This window comes from Anas platyrhynchos, chromosome 7 (genome assembly GCF_047663525.1).
Source record: "Anas platyrhynchos isolate ZD024472 breed Pekin duck chromosome 7, IASCAAS_PekinDuck_T2T, whole genome shotgun sequence".
Lineage (NCBI taxonomy): Eukaryota > Metazoa > Chordata > Aves > Anseriformes > Anatidae > Anas > Anas platyrhynchos.
In genome coordinates, this window is record NC_092593.1 from 17,447,501 (window position 1) to 17,472,029 (window position 24,529).

At 40.1% G+C, this 24,529-nt stretch overlaps 1 protein-coding gene and 1 long non-coding RNA gene across 12 annotated transcripts in view; one reads left to right on the top strand and one right to left on the bottom strand.

Moving 5' to 3' along the window:
* LOC140002924 (uncharacterized) overlaps window positions 1–4,308 on the top strand; it is an 8,926-nt gene extending 4,618 nt beyond the window's left edge. The window contains exons 1-3 of one of the 2 annotated variants that reach the window (XR_011810600.1): window positions 1–43; window positions 1,713–1,808; window positions 3,944–4,308. The exon at window positions 1–43 is cut by the window's left edge and continues 4,618 nt beyond it. This is a non-coding gene — a long non-coding RNA (uncharacterized lncRNA). Of the gene's footprint in view, window positions 44–1,712; window positions 1,809–2,014; window positions 3,599–3,943 lie in introns of those variants that run through there. The other variant, XR_011810599.1, reaches the window with a different exon arrangement.
* RBMS1 (RNA binding motif single stranded interacting protein 1) overlaps window positions 1–24,529 on the bottom strand; it is a 148,450-nt gene that overhangs the window by 62,727 nt on the left and 61,194 nt on the right. For all 10 annotated transcript variants that reach the window (XM_027461843.3, XM_072040850.1, XM_027461839.3 and 7 more), the window contains exon 2: window positions 3,607–3,782. In XM_027461843.3, coding sequence (XP_027317644.1) covers window positions 3,607–3,782 — 176 coding nt within the window. The remainder of the gene's footprint in view (window positions 1–3,606; window positions 3,783–24,529) is intronic.

A 24,529-nucleotide genomic window follows, 5' to 3' on the forward strand; every position in this document is an offset into this window, starting at 1 on the left:
CACAAAAGCCGGTAATGCTGCCTGGAAACGGCTCTGCTCCCAGGTAAGCCTTCACAACAACATTATAAAGTGGTCTTTTAATCTTGGAAAAAAGGAGAAAGCTTCACCTGACAAAGCGTTAAAAAAGAACCGCACAGATGAAGGTGGAGAGTAGATTTGCAGAGCCATATACTGGCAAAATCGCGCTCTCGCCACAAGAGCCCTTTTCCACCGAAATGGTGAAGAGTTGTTAGGTGTGCTGGCAAATACTGCACAGCTGTGATACAACAGGAAAGCGAGCCCCACACTTCTATGATTTGATAAGAAGTTTCTCTACTGATTCACCAAAAACAATTACTCAAAATATAAACATGGCCAAAATTAGCACTGCTAGCTGTAGTGAGCAGTAACTGAAGTGAATGTACTGACTAAAGGAAAGCAAAGGACTGTGTGGCCAGACCCACGTACACAAGAACTCTGCAGAATTTTCTACCTCGCGTTCTGAGTTGATTATATTGAAAATAGGATTTCTCTGCAATACCCATCACTGAAAATAACTTCTCAGTACAGCGTATGATACAAATCCATGACGATCAGAGGGAAAATCTGTGCAGATGGGATCTTTCTGGCATCTGTGGTGACAATGACGTTTTTCAACCATTATTTCCTCAGCCCACAGGTGTTTTTCCATCTTGTTTGACAACAACCAAAGACAGAAAGCAAAGCCAGTGATCCTTTTCCGCACATCCCCTGACAACGGCTGACTGCCAGGCAGCCAGCCCACCTCTGCTGCGCACACAGCAGCCTTCCTAGCCCTTCTGGAACTAGGTCAGCACCAAGGTGGGCGCTCTCATAGGACAAGATCCAGCCTATGGGGAAAAGGAGCTAAAACTACTCCCAGTAAAATCTAAGGCATTTTGAAAAAGCTCAAGAAAACACTTTAGAAATCTGGAGTAAACAGCAGCTTCTTCATTGACCTCTGTGTCCAAGATTATATTCTTCTTTTATTTTGTATTACATTAGCTTAAAAATCAACTGTGAACAACTAGTTTTGCTTTCTTACTGTTATCTGATAGTTCAATATTCTACACTTTTTCTGAAAATATTGCAAAGAAATGTTCAAATCTAAACCAAAAATGTTCTTTTAAGCTAAAACAAACAAAAAATTAAATTAACGAACTCCACAAATACATTTGTTAATTTTTAAACCCTCAACCTTTTATTTTTTTCCCTATGAATAAATTGGTGGTATTAATTCAATAATAATAATAATTTGAAAAGGCATGTACATAATTTGTCAATAATATAATCTATTCCAAACACCACAGAATATATGTGCATCTCTTTTCAATGATATGCATGTAAAAGATCATTTACTTCAAGAAGGTTTTAAAACGTTTTAAGCATCTCAAGCAGAAATGTTGTTCAGTGAGGTATCAGACTGTTACCAGGTTTGCTTTCAACAATATCTTGTCCTCTATGTCCTAGAAGTTTAGGCAGATCTTTAGGAATAGGGAAAAAAACGCATATGAAACTTTCCATAGTCTAAAAAAGTGAATTACTGAGCTTCTGTGAACAATGAGAGAGTGCAGTCATCTCTGTCTTACTGAAACATCAACAGAGTTGCTAAGGGGCTATGTTGGCAGTGAAGTCTAAGGCTCTTAATAGATTACCCAGATTTTTGAAAGACGTTCCAAGCCTAAAAACTCTGGATATCTCACTTGGTTCCTCAGCAGAAATGGAGAATTTTGAGACAGGACTTCCTTTCCACCCAAGCAAGACGTTAAAGAGAAAAATACTTCACAGGAGGAAAAGCAACGACCTTCCAGGTGCTTAAATTCACTTCAGAATTCATTTAATAACTGCATGGCTGTAGTTTTTGCCAGCTGCTAACTTGCAAAATTAATGCCAATCCAACTAGAATTACATATTGAACAGAAAAAAAATAAAATTAAATTAAAAATAAATGAGCATCTTCGGCTATCCAAGAGGAAAAGGACTAATTACAGAAAAGTACCAAATGTGTCTCTTCTAGGATGCTGATGCATATTGATGACATCTAAGACTGCACACAGTGTCTTCAGAAAGAGGATCAGGAGCTATAGTAACCACTACCCAAATACCGGGTGGCTCCAGTGCAAAATAACCTCACAACTCCACCCTAATGTCAGTGTGTGGGCCAAGGTTGCTTCATCATCTCAAGAGATAAAAATGGCGAAGTAAAATCTAATTCTGTAAAATAAGGATTTGTAACATGAACTAAAATTCAAGTATTAAGAGGTCATCGTCATGTGGGAAGCTGTAAAAACATTCAATTTATCAATGAATCCTTAAAAAAGACTGATAATATGTTCCCTTTTCCATAAAATATATTGACTTCATTTACTGTTGGAAAAATGACCAAATATAAATATTTTTTTTTTAATTTCAAGATAATGTAGCAAGTTGCTTTTATTATAATAGTAAGATGACTGATACGACTATTATCCTGAAAGTCCAAGTTTTGTTTGGAAAAGAAACAAGATTTAATTTTTCTCTATAAATTATGCATCTGATTCTTTTTTTCAGCATTCAAAAACAAATGTAAGCTGGGATACAAGACTTTTTTTTTTTTTTTTTGACAGTTTCCCTGGCTGTTTTGCTAACTTGCATTGCGATCTTGGACACGTTTTTACATATCCCTATTCCCATATCTGCTAAACAGAAGATAACGCTATTTTAAGAATCTTGGACAGTGGTGTTATATGTAAAACCTAATGATTCTCTATTTGTTCAGAAGAGATCAGGATGTTTTCTTAAAGGTAGTATTGCACAAACAATGTCTTCAAAACAATCCACCATGTGCACTATACATTTCAGAATTACTAAGTACTTCAGAGAGTCAGTAAAACATTTAAGAAAGATGATTTAAACTGTATATACACAACCTAATTGCACGGTCTCTAGACATCTGACACATATTTGAAAGTAACTAGAAGGCACATGCTGCTGTAAAAATGAAAAAACAAACCCAAGAACTCACACAAGCAGAAATCTCGTGTTAACAACATTGCCTGAAAACCTTCTGCTAAGCCAAGTCTACCTGGAACTCCCGGCAGCACTGAGTATCCTCATGCAGATCCACTTCTTTAAATCATAATTGTACAGTAATGTACAGCCAACATAAATTAGTCTGAAACTAGGATAAGATTTCAAATGCACATTATAATTTACAGCAATACAAAACAATTGCTCGAGGAGTTCATATCAGCAGATTATGTTAGCACTAAACAGAGGAGAACCTCTATTGCAGGTTCTTAATAGCAAGTTTCACATTCAGGTGTTAATTTTCATTTACCTGTCATATCAACAGCATCAGGCAGCAGAACAGGTGACCATTGCTTTTGCGTGAGCAATACATGGGTCTGTCCACCACTATATTTAAATTTTCTGTGCTTCTCCAAAGTGCCAAACATATTCTGTTCCTACTGATTTCCATGCAAGCTGAAACTTGCCATCATACTACAGAATGACGATTTTATTTACAAATCTGTTTTTCTTCCCTCATAGCCCAAACATTCATTTTGCATATCTACTACTAGCTTTTAAGGTATGATTTTTTAATTTGTATTTAAGTATAGTACTTACGGTTGGCATAATTTTACCAGGTCCTGATCAGTGGTGTTTGGAGGCAGTGCTCTGATGTAAAGGTTTGTTTTACTTAATTGATCCCATCCTGAGTTGCTGCTGCTACTACTGTTGTTATTACTGCTGGTGGTGCTGGGACTAGGAGGAGCCATTGGGTGGGCTGGTACAATGGACTGCTGCAAAGGAAAAAGTGTGTTAGAGTGAACTTCAGACAGCAATCACAGTATGCACATTATCTCAGTCTACAGCAGCCTATTGAGCATTTGGAGCACTGTTTTAAATCTGTACATAGTTATGTATTTTAAACACTCCCACTTCCACATTGTGTTTGGGACAGGACTCACAGGTGCATCTGAATGCCCAACTACCACCTGAAGCACGCTCAGTGCCTGCCACAGATTCAAGTAACATATAACCTCTGCTGAGTACTACTCATATTTTATCACTCTTCATTGTGGCATCTGATACGAAGATGAAGTAAACGATATTGTTCTAACAGGTACAAACTAAGTATATTTCATTATGACTATTCCATATCATAAAGGAACATTGTAGCAGACATGAAGATAACATTTGTTTAATCTATCAAGAAATATAAAAATAATTAGTAACTTCTTTTTTCTCTCTGCTGGCTTTTACTACTTCACACAATGCATATATGTAGATATAGGGGGAGAGAGAGAGAGAGGGAGCACAGACTGCTTAAGGACTAGACTTTCAATTACTGCCACTTATCTCAGTATTTGTGAATTATTTCAAGAATCTCAAGAAAAAGATTCTATATCATTCCAAACAATCAAAGTTCCAAAAGGAGGTAAGCACTCAAACACTTTATATAGTCCTCAGGATATCTGATGCAGTTGTTCTTAAAATCAGGCCATAACGAAACTTTAAAATGACACAGAGAAAACCTGCAGAAGAGCAACTCAACCACTTACTTTAACAACAATATAGCATGGCATGGTACAGGAAGTATAAAAACCAGGTCTGTGGTATGGTACGAGAAAAATACTTGATTATAATAGCTAAAGTTTGCCAGGAAAGGTCTCGTGGACAATAAGGTTTTTCACTGACAAAAAAAAAATCATTGCATTCATTCACTTTCCTGCTAAAGTCTGACCCCCCCTACACCTCAAGAAGCTCATAGCAAAGAACCACCTTACAAGCTGCAGAGGAAATGCACTGAAGGAGGAAGGAAAAAAAAAAAAAAAAAGGAAAGAAAAAAAGATTGGAATATAAATTGAAACATGAGTGTAGACTCACTTGTTCCCGCCCCTGTGCCACCCTCTTCTTTGGACTAGTACAAACACTTGTGTAGCCACAGCTGGAACCAAAAAATTATCTTCCCTGATCTGGTTCACCACATGTGGTTTTATGCTACGCAAAAGCTTTGGCTGTCACAAGGCAGGGAACAGGAACGTGTAGGCAGAGAGGAGGGGATTACAGTTTGCGTCTGCTCGAAACGTTCATGAAACTACAACCTTCATGCACAAGAAAAGTGAAACCATTTTGGAGAAAACCTTGGGAAATTAGAATGAAATTGGGAGTGGAAAAAAAGTACAGAGGCACTCATTCTATCAGATACTTCATGATAATTACGTGTTCCTTTTCCGTGTTTCCCTGGGAAGGTTTTGAAATCTTCCAATTCAGTATATTGCAAAGTTTATTATGCAGCAATACCAGCCTGAAACAGGCTCACTGGAGAATCAACACTGATATGAAGAAACAAAGTTGTTGCCTAATTGAATAGAACTGAAAATTACCAAAAAGAATGAAATATCTTCATGATAATTTTAAATCTCAGAACTGAATATCAGTATTTCATTGCCATAGGGCTTTGGGGTTGTTTGTTTGGTTGTTTATTTTTTTTTAAGTAAAGATTTTTGGGAACATTAAAAAATAAAAAATAAAAAAAAAATATACTCCAAGTTGAAAAGCTGATCCAGAGTTTCTTCCAGGCATGATTTAAAATGGTAAAAAGATTAAACCCTCCCTCCAAATTTGTAATGGAAACATTGACGGATTTTAACTATAGAAGCACAAGTTGGGCTGTCAGACTGCTCTGCTTCCAGTAATGCCAGGCAATTATTTTTAGGGTTACGAGCAATGTGGAATGAGAGAGCGACTAGTTTCAAAACATTTTCATAACAAACTGAGCAAATGCAGCCTGACACAGTGCTACTCTTCCCTTCAAGAAGTCTTCAGCAGAGTTCTCACAAGACATGAAGTGACCCAATGTGCAAGGTTTCAAAAAGAACAATTCCCTCGTATGTACACGTATACAGCTTTGATAAAAGTGAACGTGTATGTATCAGTCATAACCTTAACCAGAAATTACTACTAGAAACAAGAAGCCTCTACTCTGTTTTGCAGCATCTTTAGTTTGTTATTGCTGTTAGACATTGCAATGGTTTGCCCTTAAAGTCTTTGGTTTTCTATGGTATGAAGAAGCAGTTTTGTAAAGTCCTGTCTTGATTTGCAGAAGCAAGAGAGGAAAGTGAATGGGTGAATGAGCACAGAGAGCAGGAATACCAAATCTTTCTTCCCGTAAAACATAAACACTACATTCTGAGAAATTTAAACTTTTAGTTAAACATGAAGATGTTCTAGTGCTAGCGGTTACATCCAAATATGATGGGAATGCAAATGTGATTATGGTTGTCTTCCTAAGTTTACAGACAGAAGGTTTTTGACTGCTTCCACAGAAACCCATACCTTTACCAGCCTGAAAAGGCTTTGCAAAACACAGATGTCTGGCATGCTGCAGCTTGCAAAACCCTGCAGCCCAGTGACACACAGACAGCTGCTAAAGGGCCAGTGACATCTTAAAGCCACGCACCTCATACATACATATTTTATTTTTTTACATTAAAGCCTCATTTGAACCGCTCTTTCTGCTCGGCTCCTGATCAGCTACTGATAAACCTGAAAGATGGAGGTGCCCCTTTGGTTCAGGGCAGCTTTTCTTTCCTTGTCCAGCCGCAGCTGCTGCACAAGGCTCGGCCCTGGTGGAGGCCGGCTGCTGGAGCCGCGCTGGCAGAGCCTCCCACGCCCGTAGCGTGCGCCAAGAGAGGAGTTTTTCTGCTGGCCTGGTTGCATCACCTCCCCAAACGACATAAGCTAAGCTGATAAAAGTTCTCCTCCGCCGGCACAGCTGCATCCACGCCTGGGTTTTTGCCAACGTATCGATGTCAGCGAGGATGCATGACTATTTTCCACACCCCTGGCTAATACAGCGCTTGCTGGCAAGATGTTTTGCTGCGGAGACCTGGCCAAAGTTTGGGGTTGTTTGTTTGGAAACAGCTTTCATGAACATTAACTGAAAGCTTTTCCAAACTGATTTCAGGCTTTGTAAAAAGTTTGTTGTACAAACTGTAGTCTCTGTTGCAAATTTGTATCAAAAGCTGTTCTTAAGATTTTATCATATGGACTTCACAACGGTTTGCAATAACGTAATAGAAGCAAAACCACATTCATTAATTTTTCTTTTTAATCACTACATCGTAAATCAAGACACTAAACATGAACAGGAGGAACAAGCTTAATGGAGCAGACCATTTTCTTGTGACAACATTCCTGCTTACAAGGATCAGCTGCCATGCTGGTTTACCATTTCTTCCTCAGAGTTCATTCCCAAAGACAATTGTTGATCATTCTTTCTCCACAGCAGCTTCCTTCTACCACCTTCAACAAACATTTGAGCAAAAAAGGCCAGAGAATTGTACCACATGCCGTGTGAGCTCCCCACCTGATACCAGAGCCAGCTGCACGGAGCAGCCACCAGCCGACCCTCGGCTCCAGGACACCGTCCCCCTCCCCCCCGGCCCACCTCAGGGGCAGAAAAACACAGGTACAGGTTAGGAACGGGAAACACTCAGTGGCAGAAGAGCCCCTGAGGAGTGCCTCACGCTAAGGAAAGCCGCCTGCCTATGTCTTCGCCTGCATATAGAGGCAAAATGGGAACGATCACAAGTAAGTATGGAAAAACAGCTGGAGAATATACTCTTCTTTATATGAACCATTCTCGTCTGTCTTATAAACTGGGCTGTGCTTGAGGATTGGAAACGAGTCAGAGCAGGATTTTGTCTGCCAAGGAGAAGAATCTTTTCATTGTCAACAGGAAAATCTCTCACAGAAAACCACCCAACCCAAACAAAAAGGAACAACCCGGAGAAATTCCTTTGACCTAGGAGCTGAGTGATACTGAATCCTTGTGACTTTCAGACTACAAAAGCCCAAGGAAACTCCAGCAAGCTGAAGACACAGACCCAGATAACCATTGTCCCAAACCAGAGCACGATTATTATGGTAGCAATTCATTCACGTCTCTAACTTAGTGTTATAAAAGCATCTCCGTGAAGTTATACAACATGCTAGCATTTAATTATGAGCTCCTCTGCGCAGCTAAAATTCCTGATGGGAAAAATACCATGACTTCTACCAGTAGAGTAAGTTCTCACACATCTACTCTAACTCAAACCATAAATTACAGCACACATTAACCATCCAATTTAGCCTGAACTGCTGCTTGGATCATCCCATAGTTTCAAAACCTACGATGTAAGCTAGGGCTCAGGAAAATAGAAGATGCCACATCTGGTGAAGCAAAACAGTGTCACACTTCAGTAGCTTAGGAAACATGTTGTCTGGAATAAAATCATGTCCTGAACTGAAGGAAGACATCCAAAAGTTCAACAAAAATGACTGTTCCGTGATGAAGATGGTTGCTTTATTAACTTCCTTTAGGCCGTTTAGTGTACACTGCAAACTGACAGCTCTATGGGGATGCCATTTTGAGTGTCCTGCATTGTTTTGTTTCATGTTTTCCATCATCATGTCTAAAATGTTACGGCAAGCAAAACTGATTTTCTGGAGGCCTCTCCAAGTCCAATTCTCAATGGACGTGATTCAACCAGCAGGAATAGGAAGATCTGCTGCTGCACTCCCATCTCCTCCCTTAGGGTAGGTTCTCTGACTGTTGTTCTTTGCTCTGTCAGCACTTGTCACAAAGATGCAGCAAGTCAGCTGCTTTCTAAGCATTTTCAAGATTGTACTAATATAAAACGTAGAGAGACTCACTGAAGCCTTGTCCTCCAGACTCTCATTGAGAACTTTCTCCGGAGAAAAAGCCCTGGGACCTCCCCCCTTCTCCTTTAAACCACTGACCTTAAGTTCGCTATGAATGGGGGAAGAACACGGTCTCGGTGACGCTGTGGGAATCAACAGGGTGATTCCAGCAAGGGCTGGTTTACTGCACAAAGCTGAGACCATGGATATCGTGTGTCATGATCACAGAGCTGTTAGCACAGCCAGGATCCAAGCCTACTCCATCTTCCTTTATACAGTGGAGATGGCTGCTGGTGCTCCAGCTACACAGTGAAGAAACAAGTAGGTGTTGGAAGAGGCAGAACCCCGTGGGCGGAGGCTGGCAGCAAGCAGAGACTCTCCCTGTTATGACACATCATAGACAACCCAGGAACACCTGGAGACCCAGCCCTAGGTTTCTTAAAAAACTTCCCTATTTTGGCATGGAAGAATTATGACAAAAGTACTACAGCTGGCACTACGATAAAGATGAATTGCAACAAAAAGGCTGAGATTCAAGTACTCAAAAGTCACACAGAACTGGAAACCCCCTCCCTCACATGTAACTCCTTAGCACATAAGTTTTAAGAAGAGCTTTACCAGATAAAGAGAGCGTTATGCCCTGTTCCTCACCTGCCTTTATGTTAAAGCCAAGTCCTCTGAAAATTATTTTTCTAAAATACAGACAAAAAACTTTCCACACTGAAAGAAAACATAAGGAAACAAACAAACAAAAAAACCATATGTGGATAACATGTCCATGAAAATAAAATCAGTTATTTTCACTTTGACTTTTTTAATTAATATTGTCATTCTTCTCTAGTCCATTATGTTCTAAGTCATTTAAATTATCTTGCCATTAAGAACCAGAAAAGCTTCTGGTAAAATTCAGGAAAGCAGCCAATACACTTTTTTTCTGAGAAATTTAAGAGGCCTTTCCTTAAAATACAGAAATGCAAGAGTGAATACATGCTTTTCTTAGCCTCCCTGTAAAAAGATGTTTATAGAGCATGGTTCTATTAGCACTGAAATGAGACAGTTTAACATAAGCCCTCAGTCACAGCTCAGAGGCTCCTAACAATTTCAATCCTAGAACGTCCTGCTTATAACTCAAGTCCTCTCTCCTCTGACAGCTCTTTTGCTTAGGATGGTTAAAAGGACAAAGCATCTTTCACAGTAACTTAGCAGGACTACATTTGTTCTCAGCAGAAAGCAATGATTACTAACTAACAGCAGAAGGTATCATTCCATCCTGTTACAAAATGTTTTCCTGAACTTTTAGAGGAGCTGAAACTAACCGTATTTAAACTACCCATACTAAGGTTTAGTAGAACAGCAATCTCCTGCCAGTAAGGAAACAAACACAGCTCCAAATCTAAGCATGTTCATTTTATGAAGACACTTGAAAAAGGGGAGCATAATCACAGCAACACAGAAGTGTATGACAAAACCCATACTGATGATACCCAATTTTTCTTTCTCCCTCCAAGAATGATTTCTTTCATTATTATTTATTAATAAAAAAGGAGCTCTTATTGGGGATGGCAGGAGAGAATGACAACAGAGCAAGCAAGGGATGCAGAAGCTCCTCCTGGTTCAGGTAGCTCTTCTCATTGATAATGGAAAAGCTTCAAAGCTCCAAGGAGCTCATCTCATCTATCAAGTTCATCAAACGGGATTTTCAAGCGTTCCACTGACTGACTCCTCTCATCCAGAGACAAACAGAAGATGATGGATACAAGAAACTAGCTGCACCACAGCACAAAACCTACCACAAAGGAGAAAGAAGGGAGTGTTGAACTGGCTAAGCCCCTGCTCTTTTGCAAAAGCTATTAGTACTTCTCCCTTCTGCTTGCTCATCATGAATCACAGCATCCTTGTCCCTCAGTTTTATACTGGATTCCCTGGACAGTATTGGTACCATGCCCTTGCCATGACAACGTTATAGATACAACTAAAGCAAAATATTTGAGTTTTAGCTTCTGAAACTTGAACAGGCCGCAGCAAGCCAACAGTCAGCCTAGGTTAAAACAGCAGAAAAAGAAAGTCAAGATGCTGAAGTACCTAGAGAAAGAGAGCTTGGTACTGAGATCTGGACAGAAAAACGTGCATGTTTTTGTGGTTAGCCCTTCATTGAGCAATAGACACAAAAGAACTCACTGCCAGCTTCCTTCTTGACTCTAGTAAAAACACAGACCTGCTTCCTCCAGTGCAACCAGCCAAGGCTTTTGCTCAGGATCCAGACAGAAAAGAGTACTGAATCCTGAGCCCACGTTTAAGTTTTTGTTCCAGGGTAAGGATTCAAGCTGCAATTAGAAAAAAACACATCCCTTTGTAGGGAGACTTAACTCACACACCAACGGGTTTACGCAAGGCTCTGAACTGCAGCAAGTCCAGCACACAGCACTGAATACAACTAACAGAAGTCTTGCATTGCATATCTATTGCTAGACATTGCAAGCATGGTATAAAACCCTACAACGCCACACCAAAAACCAGCCAGTCAAGATATTTCTGAGGTAGGAGAAACTCCTTGGTTGAAACTGCACTGCACTTTGGGACTCCCGTGTCGTGCAGGAGGTACGGCTGGACCAGGGATGGTCGAGAGCTGGCAAGTCACATCCAGCTCACAAGCACCTCAAGGGCAGCTCAGGAGACTCAGTAAGTTTGCTATGGCTCAGGTTATGCCATAGGACAGGCGCCGCACTGGGTCACGCACTAGCATGAAAATCCTACGTAGCAGAAAGGGCTGGATTTCCAGTGGAACCCATAAAATGCCACCAAGGCAAGCATGTAGAGGGGTTCTCACCAGATTGAAGGGAGCATCTAAGAGGTTTAAGAGAAAAAATGCAGAAGTGTAGCATCTGCCTCTGACAAATGACTATTTCAGCTCTCACAGTGATAAGAGGTTTAGAAATCCCTAAACTACATGGTCACAGCAGTCCCTTCTCACTGGATATATGATTTTGCTTAAACATTCACGTAACAGGAAACTCCTACTCACTACCACCATTTAAAAACTCTTCAGGTGTCAGCCCAAAACAGATTAGTATCAAATAAAAAGAACAAGTTTTCAGGCAATTGTTCTACTTCATGAAAGCAGTCAAATTCCCAGGACATTAAAAAAAAAAAAAAAAAGTCAAACTGCAGCTGGCACATATAGTACTCCCATAAATAGTTTTGTTTCTCTGTCAGCCATCAAATGTCTTGCAATTTTTTTTATTTTGTTTTTTTTAAAGGGGAAGAGGAGGACCCAGGGAATTTCACAGCAGTCAGCCAAACTTCAATTCCCGGAAATATTCTGGAACAAATTATTAAACAATCGGTTTACAAGAATCTGGATGATAATAGAATGGCAAAAAAGCAGACAGAAAAGATCTGTCAAAAACAGATCACATCATCAAAACAATCTAATTTTCTTCACTGTCAGGATAACCAGCTTAGTGGATAAGGTGGTAGTAGTAAATATCTACAGATCTTGACGACTGAGACCTGTGACACTGTCAGGTGATATTTTTCATCAGGAAAAAAACAAACAAACAAAAAAAAAAACATGTCTTGATCAGCAGTTTCCTTTCTAATGGACCCTGTAGCAGAAAGTGAGATACGGACTGGAGTGGAGACCACAAGCAAATACACTCATGATCTTAGCTTGCACTGTCATGGGAAGGGAAGAAGCAGAGCAAAAAAGCACACTGAGCTGCATCACTGATACCATCACTTCCTCTTCCTCCCAACCCTTAAATTCATGGCACATCCTAACCTTGCTGTTTTTAATCTCTTCTTAATAAGTAAAATTACTCTATATAGGACTGAACATCAGAAGGCACAGTAATCCCTCAAAATAGAAAATACCTCTGACTATGATAATACGATGCCCCTGTCATTTTTTCAATAAAGAAAAACTAAAAACAACCTGACATCTACTATGATCAAAACTCCAAAGGAAAGATGGCAATTAGTTATTCATCAAATCTGGAAATAAGTGCACTGAAATCTGAAAATAAAAAACTTGCATTATCCTTTGACTGTACTTAGAGTGTATGTAATGGGGAGAAGTAGGATACCAGAAGCAGCACCAACAGGTAGGACTTAAATGTATGGAAACTACAGGATGTGGATATATCCTGGGAATTTTCTTGCTCCCTTGCAGGAAAACAAGGCAGCAATGTATAGCAGGTAACCGTTTCTCTAAGTGAATCCTGCAAAACTAAGCCACAGACGTAAGGTGGCAACACACAAGGCAGTTGCTCCTGCTCAGAGGACAGACCCCTGCATTAGAAGGCAGCAGATCACCTGCACAGCTGTGATATCGGTCACCCTCTGTGTCATTAGCTATTCTGAACTTTTGCCTCCACTGCTAACAAATGGGGTCATGGAGAATATTCAATGTAATCCAAAACTTAGAGTTTTCAAGTATTTATGTTTATGATATGTTAAGATGTATGTTTTTATGGGCGTAAGTAATTATTTGTTTCATAAACGGTAGTACAAAACATGCAACATTCTTGAAGCCATCCTTATTTTCAACAATTAAGGATGCCATCCATCATCTCACTTTGGTGATTAGTCCAGCTACGTTCATATAACTCAAGAAGTTGCTGATGGGATTCCTAGGATCATGTTAAAAAAGGAGTACAATGCAGACATGGAGATGCTCACCCAGAGAACTGCTTGAATACTGGTACTACTGGCAGTACAGCAGAAAGTATGTCTGACCATCCTCTACTTCTTTAAAAGACTATAGGAAAAAAAGCTTTCTTTTGAAAATTAAAAACTCTGCAGAAAAAAGTCTGTGCATTCCTGAAATACTGTTTTTACTGCTCTTCCATTATTGTATTTGTATATTATCCATTATTGTATAACCTTGTATTAAATTAATACAAGGTTACTAATAAGCTTTTAAATATTGTTTCTTATTTATAAAGCATCACAGGCTTCATGAGATATGTAGATAAACTCTGCGGTTTTTTATTTCAGACTTTTTTATTGTTTATAGTGTCTTCTTATTATTTGTTTCTGTTTTCCAAATTCTCATTTTTCCCCCCCAAACTGCAATCTCAGCATTCTGCTCATCTGGCTAGCCTAGCCACCCTCCCTCCATCAACAGCAATTACGGGACAGAAACGGCACAGCATTGAAGATGCATGTCAAAAGAAGCATCTGCTTTTTTGGCAAACTCCACACTGTTGGTGGCATTGGAATTATTGCTATACTGTTTGTCACAGGGTTAGACCACAGATGGCTCTTTTGGCTGACATGGGATCCGCTATGTCATTTTCTGTTTATTGAAGTTAAAAAATAAATTGAAGAACTTGTGCCTGACCATGTATGAGGGAGTCAGTTCTTATTCAAATCCCTTTGTCTCCGATTCCTGGTTCCATATGGGCAGTATACCATACCAGCACTGTGGCATCATTGTTACTGTGCACCCCTCCATGCTATTTTAAAGAACAAAACAGATCTTTTTGGCAAGGCCACCGTACTGTTATGCCAGTATTCAATAAGTAGCACTATGCAGCACAGCCCCCAGCCCATTCCTGCTTCTCCTGCTGTGTTCTCTGAAGACGTAGATGGTGCCATAGAGGCAGCTGGCTCTGGCCCTTTTTTCTACATTCCTAAATCTTAATCTTTCTCTGGCAGACGACGCCCATCTCACTGCAGCCAGCAGCTCCAGCAGAAGGAAAGGTGGCACGTCAGAAAAAGCCCTCTAGAAAAGAAGCCAGTTTTGTAACACTTCGTCATCAAGATGGAATCCAGACAACCCCAGCAACACGTTCTCTTGAGATACACAGCTTATGCTTGAAAGTATAGATCAGTTTGTATATTTTATCCTTCGTATTCAGTTTGTCAATGTTTTTCCTTTTTTAATTGCCTAATGCATTGTGTCTTCAGACCTAACTACTTTAGAGATTATCAGCAAAGAATGTGCTAGTATAGAAGCACCACACAAGTGCATCACGAAGGTTAGCATAACACCAATGCCAAGAAGATCCAATTCTGTTGCTCAGCAGCTTACATCTCTGTGCTATGTTACAGTTAAGCCTGCGTAAGTCATAATGCATCATACACCCCATCCATGGCAACGAATGACTCCTCATCAGAAGAACACGACTGACTGCACTCCCTAGCTACTTCACTGCAAGTATTTGCACTGCAAGACTGTCCTTTATAATGTTTGCCATAGAACTCATCTGTGCCATGCTGGAAGTTCTCTTCATCTTTATGTTACTCACTTTTGAAATTTCAGAAAGTGCCCTTGTGGTTCTTATATTCTGCAATATGATAAAAACTCAGCAGATACAACTCATTATAACCAAGAGACTGGAAGAGGACATACGCAATATTACTGGTAATGTAGTAGAGCAAGTCTCAGGGATAAGTCCTAGGAAAACACAGGCAGAAATGGTATAATTAATTTATGTTAATACTATATGTAATTAAGAAGAGAAGTCCTGGTGATATTAATGTATACCTAGTCAACATTAAAAAAAAAAAAAAGAGAGAGAATACAGCAGAGAAAAAAGGACTATGAAAGATTCTCTACATTTCAAAGTTGACTGCTAGTTTTCCCCAGTACTTTTATACAGATTTAGAAGTACTCAATAAAACAACTGTTCCCTCTTTTACTATCATGACCACCTCCACCCCACCCCCCACCCCCACCCAAAAAAAAAAAAAACACTTTTGACTGGACTTTTATTTCAGGGGAAACTTTTGATTTCCTTTCTTTTTCCTGAAAAACTGAATGTAGCTTTTGGCTGCTGTGGTGCACTCTGAGGATGCAAGCAGCCACTGACACAAACATTGGAGAAGATCAAGTGTTCCACTTTAACACTGACTTCAGACCTCTTTGTATTACCCCTAGCCATAGCATGTTATCTATTCCCCGAACGTTTGAAAGCTTCCCATCCATCCAACAAAACAGGTACAGAGATCAATAGTATCTTTCTTCCAGCCAGCTCCCAGACAGATAAAGCTATAAGCTAGCCTACATCTGCAATACCATCAGGGACGACCAGAGGCACGTATGGTAACCTTCTGCATTTTATCCTTCTACTCATCTCCTTTTCAAATCATGACAAAGTTCATATACTGGGATCCTTCCATAAGTAACCTACAGTTTTAAAAACCTGAATTCTAACTCAAATTCTGAATGTAAAGTTTCTAATGAATGTCTTGTAGCTGTGATGGCAGCTATAAAATACCACTGGAGTAAAAATCTAAAAAGAAATCTAACCAGGCATGCACAGGACTGTGCGTACTTGAAATTTCCTTGTTGTGGTTTTTCCCCCCCAAAACTGACTTTGTTTAACATTTGAGTTCTAAAGCAAACTGACTTTGATTTGAAAACCAAAGTAACCATATTTTAATGACATTCCAACTAATTCAAGAAGCACCAACAGTGCACAGTAAATGCAACACAGGATTTCGTACTCCACTGCCTTCTCTGCTCTGAAGCCATGTATAAGCGAAGCGTGATGTATTTTTACAATTACTTCAGCACAGGTTGAGGTGACTATCAGCAGATAGCTGATAGCCACTTTGAGTAGAAACAGGAAGGAATGCTAAGAATTCATGCTAACTTTGCCACGGTATTTTGACATTCAAGAAGACCACAGTTGAGACCATGCTACGGCAACTGGTCTACATACAACGTCAGACACTCAGTGTGCAATTCTTTGTCAGGGTGAACACATCTCCAAAATGTGATTCTCCCTCACAGGAAGAACACCCTAGCTGAATGGAAGCAGCCAAGTATTGCTAAATTAGCAACGTAGCTGATTTTAGAACAAGACCAAGATAAGTAGCAACTTTAAAAATAATCAGACTCTTATGTAAGGAGTTGTCAGTATTCTGCATTTACATACATCAGCCTTGTTCTGCTTTCACCCAGTGGTTCTACCTTCATTTGCAAAAATTTGCCCAAAAGCTTTATAAATGTCAATGTCGTATAAAGCTGACAGACCAAAAAGCACGAACGTATGATGTTGGCAAACCTTTCAACGTAAGACTTCTCTACAGAATAGTAGAGAGCAAACTCTACTTGGTTTGCACGCTGCAATACGTGTGCCAGTTTTCTTTGGATTTTAATGAGGTTGTGTGTAGCACGTACATGGCTGCAAATGAAATTCCTGAAGTCTTCTAAATGATTCCTGAGACTCTACATGGCTTCTTAAAATAAACCTTGGAAGTTCAGATCTCATTAGAAAAGAACTGGAGTCAGACTTCATTGCTCTTAAAATGTTTGCCCCTCTTGCATTGTTTCCCATTGCAAGGCTGGTGTTGCAGACCCCATGCAAGCAGCCGTGCATGTGCCTGGCTGTGCTGCCCGCAGTGTGGTGGGATGTGCTACCCACCCACAATTCTCCTCAATGCAACTATATCTGCTGTGATGCATGTGCTAACGGCAGGATGGACAAGCTGCTAGTTGTAGCCTCATGGAAGGTGACAAAGCAATGCTTTGTTTTATTGTACTTCAACTCAGCCAAAGCAAAACCAACTTAAACCAAGAACTGAGGAAGAGCTGTATGTGGGAAGACTTGACTTTAGCATCAACGCCAACTATTTCTAAATTTGGGGGGGGGGGGGGCAGTGGCTATCTGTCACCTTTTGATATTTCTCAGAGATGATCTTGCATTGTTAACGAAGCTTTAGGAAAGCCCACCACATCCATCATGTTTGGCCTAGGGTTCACTGCAACATATCCTAGTGGCATAAATGGTCCATTTCTACAGGCATATGACAAAATATGCTCATTCATGCACAGAACACTCCTCTGGCCTCAGCAATAGAAGGCTGGTCTGTTGTGGCCAGGAAGACTCCCACAGCTCTCCCCTACACATAGCACACAGTGATTTACCTATGCACAGGCACCACGGAACAAATCTAAAATCAATTGAGCATGATCAACTATGTTTAACTCCTGGGAAATTCAGAAACAAGGAACAGCTCATCTGGTCGATGAGTGGTCCAGACAGATACCAACCAACACTCTTCCCGAGGCTGCTGTTACTACAGAAAATGCTGTTGGCGTACAACGTTGTAGATGTTAACAGACAACTTAAGACTGCCTCAGCTGATCAGCAAACACTAGTTGCAGAAGATGTAACTTGACAAGCAACAAGAAACTATGGACATGTTTCTATGCCTTGTTATCAGCACACTGCCCCATGGCAGAGCCATCCCTGCGGCATTCTAGCAGGTCCTACTTAAAAACAGGTTTGGAAGGTCTGAACCCACGGCACACCAAATCCACAGTCAGAACAAACCACTCACTGATAACTGAGAACTGATTTTTTAATATGTTCCTTCAAAAAAAAAAAATAAAAAGTGCACATTTTTGTATTAGCAGTATTGCTCCAAGGATCAATGGCATCTCCATTCTTCCCACGTACTGCTTGTACTTCTCATGTACTCCCACAACCTGACATTAAGGGTCTGGACCCACAGTGAAGGTAACCCAAAATAATGAATATGCTGCTCAGACATGTCCCTTCCCTAACAGCACGCTTTCTCTGCCTCTGCAACAACTGCAGTAACATGGCTGGGAGCCAGCCCACTCTGGGGTCAAAGGAATGCAGAGACAGAGCGAGCTTGGAGGTACAAATACCTCTGCCTGTGGCTCTTACTGAGAGAACTACTTAGCATCACCCAGCTGCACCCTCGTTTATGGCCACTGCCTTTACATTCTTGTAGAGGACAAATGCCTACTAGACTTTACAGGGCATAATCTCATTCTTGGGGTCTCCTTATACTATAGAAAAAGTTAACTTGTCCCAGTTTGTACCAAAACCAACAGCTTTCAGATTAAAGATAGTTTGATGAAAGCTACTTCGGGAAGCATGTATAGCTCCATGGCCCACAGAAGTTGAGTTTAGAAGTCCCCTTAAAACACAAAGTTACCAAACACTGATTTAAACCAGTCTGTGGGTGAACTCTTTTGAATTTTAAGCCATAAAAAAAGAGAAGTGTGACATCTAGTTAAAAAGTATTAGGGAATCTAACCAATTAGTGAATCTAATCCTCTTTATGAAAAGTTATTATAAAAAAATGTTTCCCTGAATGCAAGCGATTAAGGTTGCACAGACGAGGAGTCCTTCCATACGTTAAGGCAATTCACAATACTGAGAACAAAACAGATATGGGGACTTGATGAAACACAGCAAGAAATTTGCAAAACTCAGCGTAAACAGAATTCAGCACACGAACCAAATTTTATAAATAGTAGTTTCCTTCTCTTTGTAAATAGGGAAATCAGGATTTCTTCAGTAGGATGACGTCCTCAAACTTGTAAAGGTAAGCAAGATTAAAACCAAAGGCTCATCCATAAAAATGAGGGCAAGATTTCCAGAGGTCAATAAGCTGTGGTGGAGCTCCCCAGGAGATTTCCAGCTGCACCTTCAGGATGATTTGTCCATACCAACCTCTGACCATGCCATCAGGCGGATTAAGAGCAGCACAAAAAGCTAAAATCTTTCAGACATCACTGATGAGGTGTCTTAAACATTAAAAGTCAACTCTTTAATAGAGTTGTGAAGTAGCAGCTGAACTTTCTGGAAGACCTCAGATTTGCAGTTAGAGAAAAGGAAAAAGGTGGTATAAAGAAGTCAGACAGCTTCATCACCGCTGGCTAGATCTGCTGCTCTGATAAGCTGGTTTTGGTGCAGAACCGAATAACACGCATGGATGACTTTGCTGGCCCTGTCAGCAGCTCAGCTTTAGAGCCCACCTTTCCCTCGGTTTGGCTCGGGGGCCCCAAATAAGTGCACCAGCAGCAATCGCTGGCCAGCTGGGTCCCAGTCCCTGTGGGACCACAAACTGAGACGAGTTCAAGGAATAGCTTAAGCTGGCCCAAAGCAGCAGTCTTGACCACACCGAGGAGATTAGAAAGTTAAAAAAAAAAAAAAAAGAAAGAAAAAAAAAAGGGAAGTTCAGACTGTCTCTTTTACCATCAGTGCTGACTCGTGGAAGTGGTAACAGTACAGTGTTAGGCAGTAAAACAATCAGAAATTAAACCAGCTTCAGCTTTATATACACAAACTACATAACTGCAGAAAATACATTTGGTACCTACCTCTGAAACTAAGCCTTTAAAGTATGACAAAAAGCAGCATGTACAAGTCCAGCTGCAAAAACTTTGGTGAAATCCTGTGTACGTACCATAGGCAGCAATGCTGCTGTGGCTTCAGGGACAGATTTTACTTATCACTGTATCTGAAACAAATCTGAGTTAGTCTTTTTTTGTTCTTTAAGGAAAGATGTTTTGGTAGATGCTTATCACTTCTTAGATCCAATACTTTATGACTGCTGAAAACATTTCCTCCGCCCCCCCTTCTTTTTAATGACAATCTTTTCCCAAATCCTTGAGCATACACTTCCAAAAAAAGTTCTGTACTTAAGCCTGTTTTATTTATCATTTCCTGTTCTTCTCAAAATCTGGAATTTATATTTGAATAATGCAAACAGACGATCTCTTCTAACTCTTTTCCATGGTACTCGAACTTCCCTCTCATTTTGCCTTCTAATTTGAAGCTTCTTTCTTGGTTCAAACCAAGAAATAAACATACATATTATACACACACACATATACACATGCTTGTAAACTTTAATGATAACTCATGCAGCTAGTTTTTAATTCCAAGAGAAAAGCGGGTTTCAGTGGTTAAGAATATCATTCAGATATCTGAAACTCAAGCAGTATAGTATGACTTCAGAATTAAAATGTTGGTGACTTCACAGTGCATGACAATTAATATCACAAAACTTAATTTTTAAGATAATTACGAATGTTTAGCAGCAGTAAGCTGAAGTGTTCTTTGGTGCATCTTAAAGGAAGCAACACTCCAGACAGCTGCTGGAGCGAATGTCTGCCTGCATAATGAATCACCCATAGACACTACAGGGCATTGTTAATTCTGAAATGAAAATTACAAGAATTAGATAACACCTAGGAAGGCTTCCAGATGTACTGCTAATACACCACTCCAAATATATGAGGAATTCCACAGCCAAGATGGAGCAGTCCTGGCAGCACACACAATAGTCTATCTAGCTCAGGCATACAAACGGCTAGAGCTAGAATTGCAGAAGTGAAGCAGTGCCTACAGCAGTCACCAGCATAGTCAGATGCACGTGCAGCCGTGTATGAGCACAGCTGGCAAATACAACTGCAGCACCTGTGCAAGAGCCTCTGTTTCTGGGAGGGGAGGGGATGTTTCACTTGAACCACGTCTGGTGCTATGGCAAGGGATGATAAATACTTTCATGCCAAACACGAGTCAGAAATAAACTACTCCATTTGGGCACAGAGCCTGACCCATCCACGCTTTTATTAATTGTGTTCTTGTCCTTGGCACAAGGATTCAGATGAGGAATCTTACCTCTGAGTGCATCAAAAATGACAGATAAAAGACAATACTTTTGGTAAGTACACTCTGAATTGTTAACTTTAAAACACTGTAATGAACAGGTATCTGTCCCGCTAACAGTGAACATTTTAAGACAAATTAATCACTTGCCTCTACTTACTGCACAAATATCATCCTGAACAACTGCTTTCAGATTTGTCCTAGTGTGGGCAATTTCAATGAATTGTATTTTTAACCAGAATATTCAGGTCCTACACCTTTGCAGCTTGCCAATCTGTGCAACCGTTGGATGTTTAACACTAATAGTCTTGTAAGTCATTATTAGTTTGCTACAACAGCCATGGTAAATTGAAGTCAGACTGCACACTGTATTTGCTAAAAGAATAAACCAAACCTCTGAGTATACATGATTTAACTGGATTTCAAAATTAAAATGGGACAACAGAATATTGGAAAGGGAAACTTCCCAAAGGAGAAAAAATATGGGGTTAATTTAGCAGGAGAGATAAAGCCATAAAGCACTACAACTACCTAGACAAAAAAAAAATCTACAAAATCTAGGCCATGAAACTTCATGGAGTTATTCCTGTTCTACGTAACTGTCTGCATACTAAAATTCTGCTTGGAAAGGAAGACTATAGCTGATAAAAACCCAACATCTTCCTAAAACTAAAATTGTGGACAGTTCTACCAGTCCAGTTTCTTGCCAAAATGAACTCCGTCATTGTTATAATCTAGAAACATCCAGAAGAGTATTCATTTGAATGTTCCCCCAGACTGTAAAGGAACCACACACAGAGTCAATGACGAACAAAATTTGAACATGAAGTTTTACCACTCTGAATAATCTGCTCCATCCTGAGCTTCGAAGAACAGGCTTAAACGTAGACATGTATATATGTGGTGTGTATATATATATATATATATATATATATATATTAAGCATTTTAGCCTTAGTTATTGTAATATCTGACCCACTTCAGTATCTTAGTAGATTTCTGAGCAAAATCTGTGAGGAAAACCACTGTTACCAGATACCTTTTGAAGAGCCAAACCTAAACAACTTACCTAAGATTATCCAAAAAGTCTTTGACAAGACAATGAAATTTGAACTTTATGTCACTACCTTAATCCCTGTACTGTCCTTGGATAAACATTATAGGTGTGGCTGACCTAGCACTTTTAGCATCACCCTAGACAATGGCTCAACACAGAACTTACTTTACGGGAGGAAGAAGGTAGAGAGAAAGGAAACCAGCTCTGAGGATTCAGTAATTTTGGAAGGGGTTCACCTGAGAAGTGTAACACCAAGAAAAATACATCTTCTGATTGAAGAATGAAAATCACAGATAGGTTAATTCCATCATTTTGTATACAGGAATATAAACCATATGTTAATTCTGAAAAAACAATAAAGTTGCAAGTGAAACGTTAAAACTGAAAGCACAAAAAGGTCAAGAGCTTCAGAGCAGGGAATTCCTATCAACTGATCAGAAGATGTAAAGAAGAAGGGTTACATGAAAAGCCAAAATGCTTCCCATAATGACTAAACCAGTCCTCAGCTCTTGGTGACTTCCCTGAGACCACGACACCACACACGTGACAGATCTAAGAACAGTATGTTTGTTGGCAACATGACAAAATCTGGTCCAAGAGTTAACTTGATTTTGTCACTATAGCAATTAAAATATCACCATAAAGATGAAACAATTAATGACTTCCTTAACCATTCCCATCACACATTAGCCTTCGTAGGATTGTGGAATATCATAACTGGGAATGGACGCAGCTCCCAGGGCACCAAAAATCCCACTCTTCTGTCTCAGTGCCACGGTGTGCCCTAAAGCTCACCAGCACTTTTAGCCAACAAAAGTTCTACACAATGAATTACGTCCCAGTACTCTTCAGCATTAAAATTAATCAAGATTTTCAACATCGTCCACAGCTCCTCCATACCCCACGGTAACACTGTTTCTCTCCTTTCAAAAACTGTCCCCGGTTCTGGAATATGTATACACACACACACTGGAAGCCCTGTTTCCCCAAGACACTAAAGGATCAGTTATCACTTATTTTTTTATTTAAGCTAAACACCGTAGAAATACTTTTGAGAAAATCTGGTTTTGCTAAGCATTTCTCACAAGCAGCACCCAGAACTACTTCTCTTGGAATGCTGAAGAAAGGCCAAAAACCATCACTGTTTCAAAGGTTAGTAGCTAAGTAGCTGTATTAAATACCTAACTCCAATGTTTTCTCCCAAATTATGCAGAAGGATTTTTAAATAAGCACAAGTACTACTGTAATGGGGATCATGTAAGCCAAGTAGATTGGATGGAATAATATTGAAGCAATTTAAATACCATTTGATTCTGCTGAATGTCAGTCTAATACCAACCCTAGGATACACCAACCATTCATCTCAGGTTTCTCATGAGGCAAATTCAAAGGTCTTCTGATTCTCTGTCTCAATAAGCACTTATTCACATCAGTAGTCTCACCGCACTCAGTGGCACCACTGGGTATGCAAATATGCAATGGCATAAGCAAGAGTCTTAAAGCTCAGACCCACATTTTCAGACCTCTTCTTGAACTCATCTGGAACACAGACCACTAAATACTTCAAAGGACCTCATCGTGCTGGCAGTAGCTTCTGCACCGGTCAGAAATCTGTGCAACTGTTTGCCCAGCTCTGCCAGAGCCCAGGTTTATTTGGTGTGGGTGCTGCTCTCCTGGGCTCACACAAGGCATATTCCAAGCCACCAACAGTAGCCAAGAGAAAATTCCTGTTGCACAACTGTATAAGGCATTATTAGCAAATTATGCGTATAGGTAGGAGAAAGAAAAACACCACTCCAAGACTTGAAATTTATCCATCATAGCACGAAAGCATAATCTCCTTTGCAACACACCAACCATCTTCTTAATGCTGGGCTGAAGAGCACTGCAAAGCCTGAGTTGGCAGCATTGCACCTGGCCGTGCCCAGGAGGTGGTAGTACCTCCTCCTCAGAAGAAACAACATACAGAGCCTTAAATCAGAGACTTCTCTCTGAATGCAACCTGAGGGACCAGGGTTGTGCAATGACCAGATTCTCCCTGGGAAGATTGGAAGTCATCTGCCACGGCACTACATACAAGGCAAAGGAAACTTTCCAGTGCTCTACTGCTGTGTGCTGCCTTGTTTTTGTTTGCCAGTTTTAAGAATCTTGTATTTTTTGTTTGAAGGTTTGTAAACATGGATTCATATTTGATTTTACCTTCATCATCTGCCTTTGTGTTTTGAGTGATTTCAGATTACTGCACTGACAAGCATGAACTGATACGGTTCCTTGTGGGTTAGACAGATGTTACGACAGGGTTCTGATTCACCTAGGAGGAGTCATGCATACAGGAACATTGCTTCAGATTTCTGGAGATAGCTGGATACTTCTCCAGCCAGCTGCAACAGCCTTCCTGGGAGCTGGCAGCT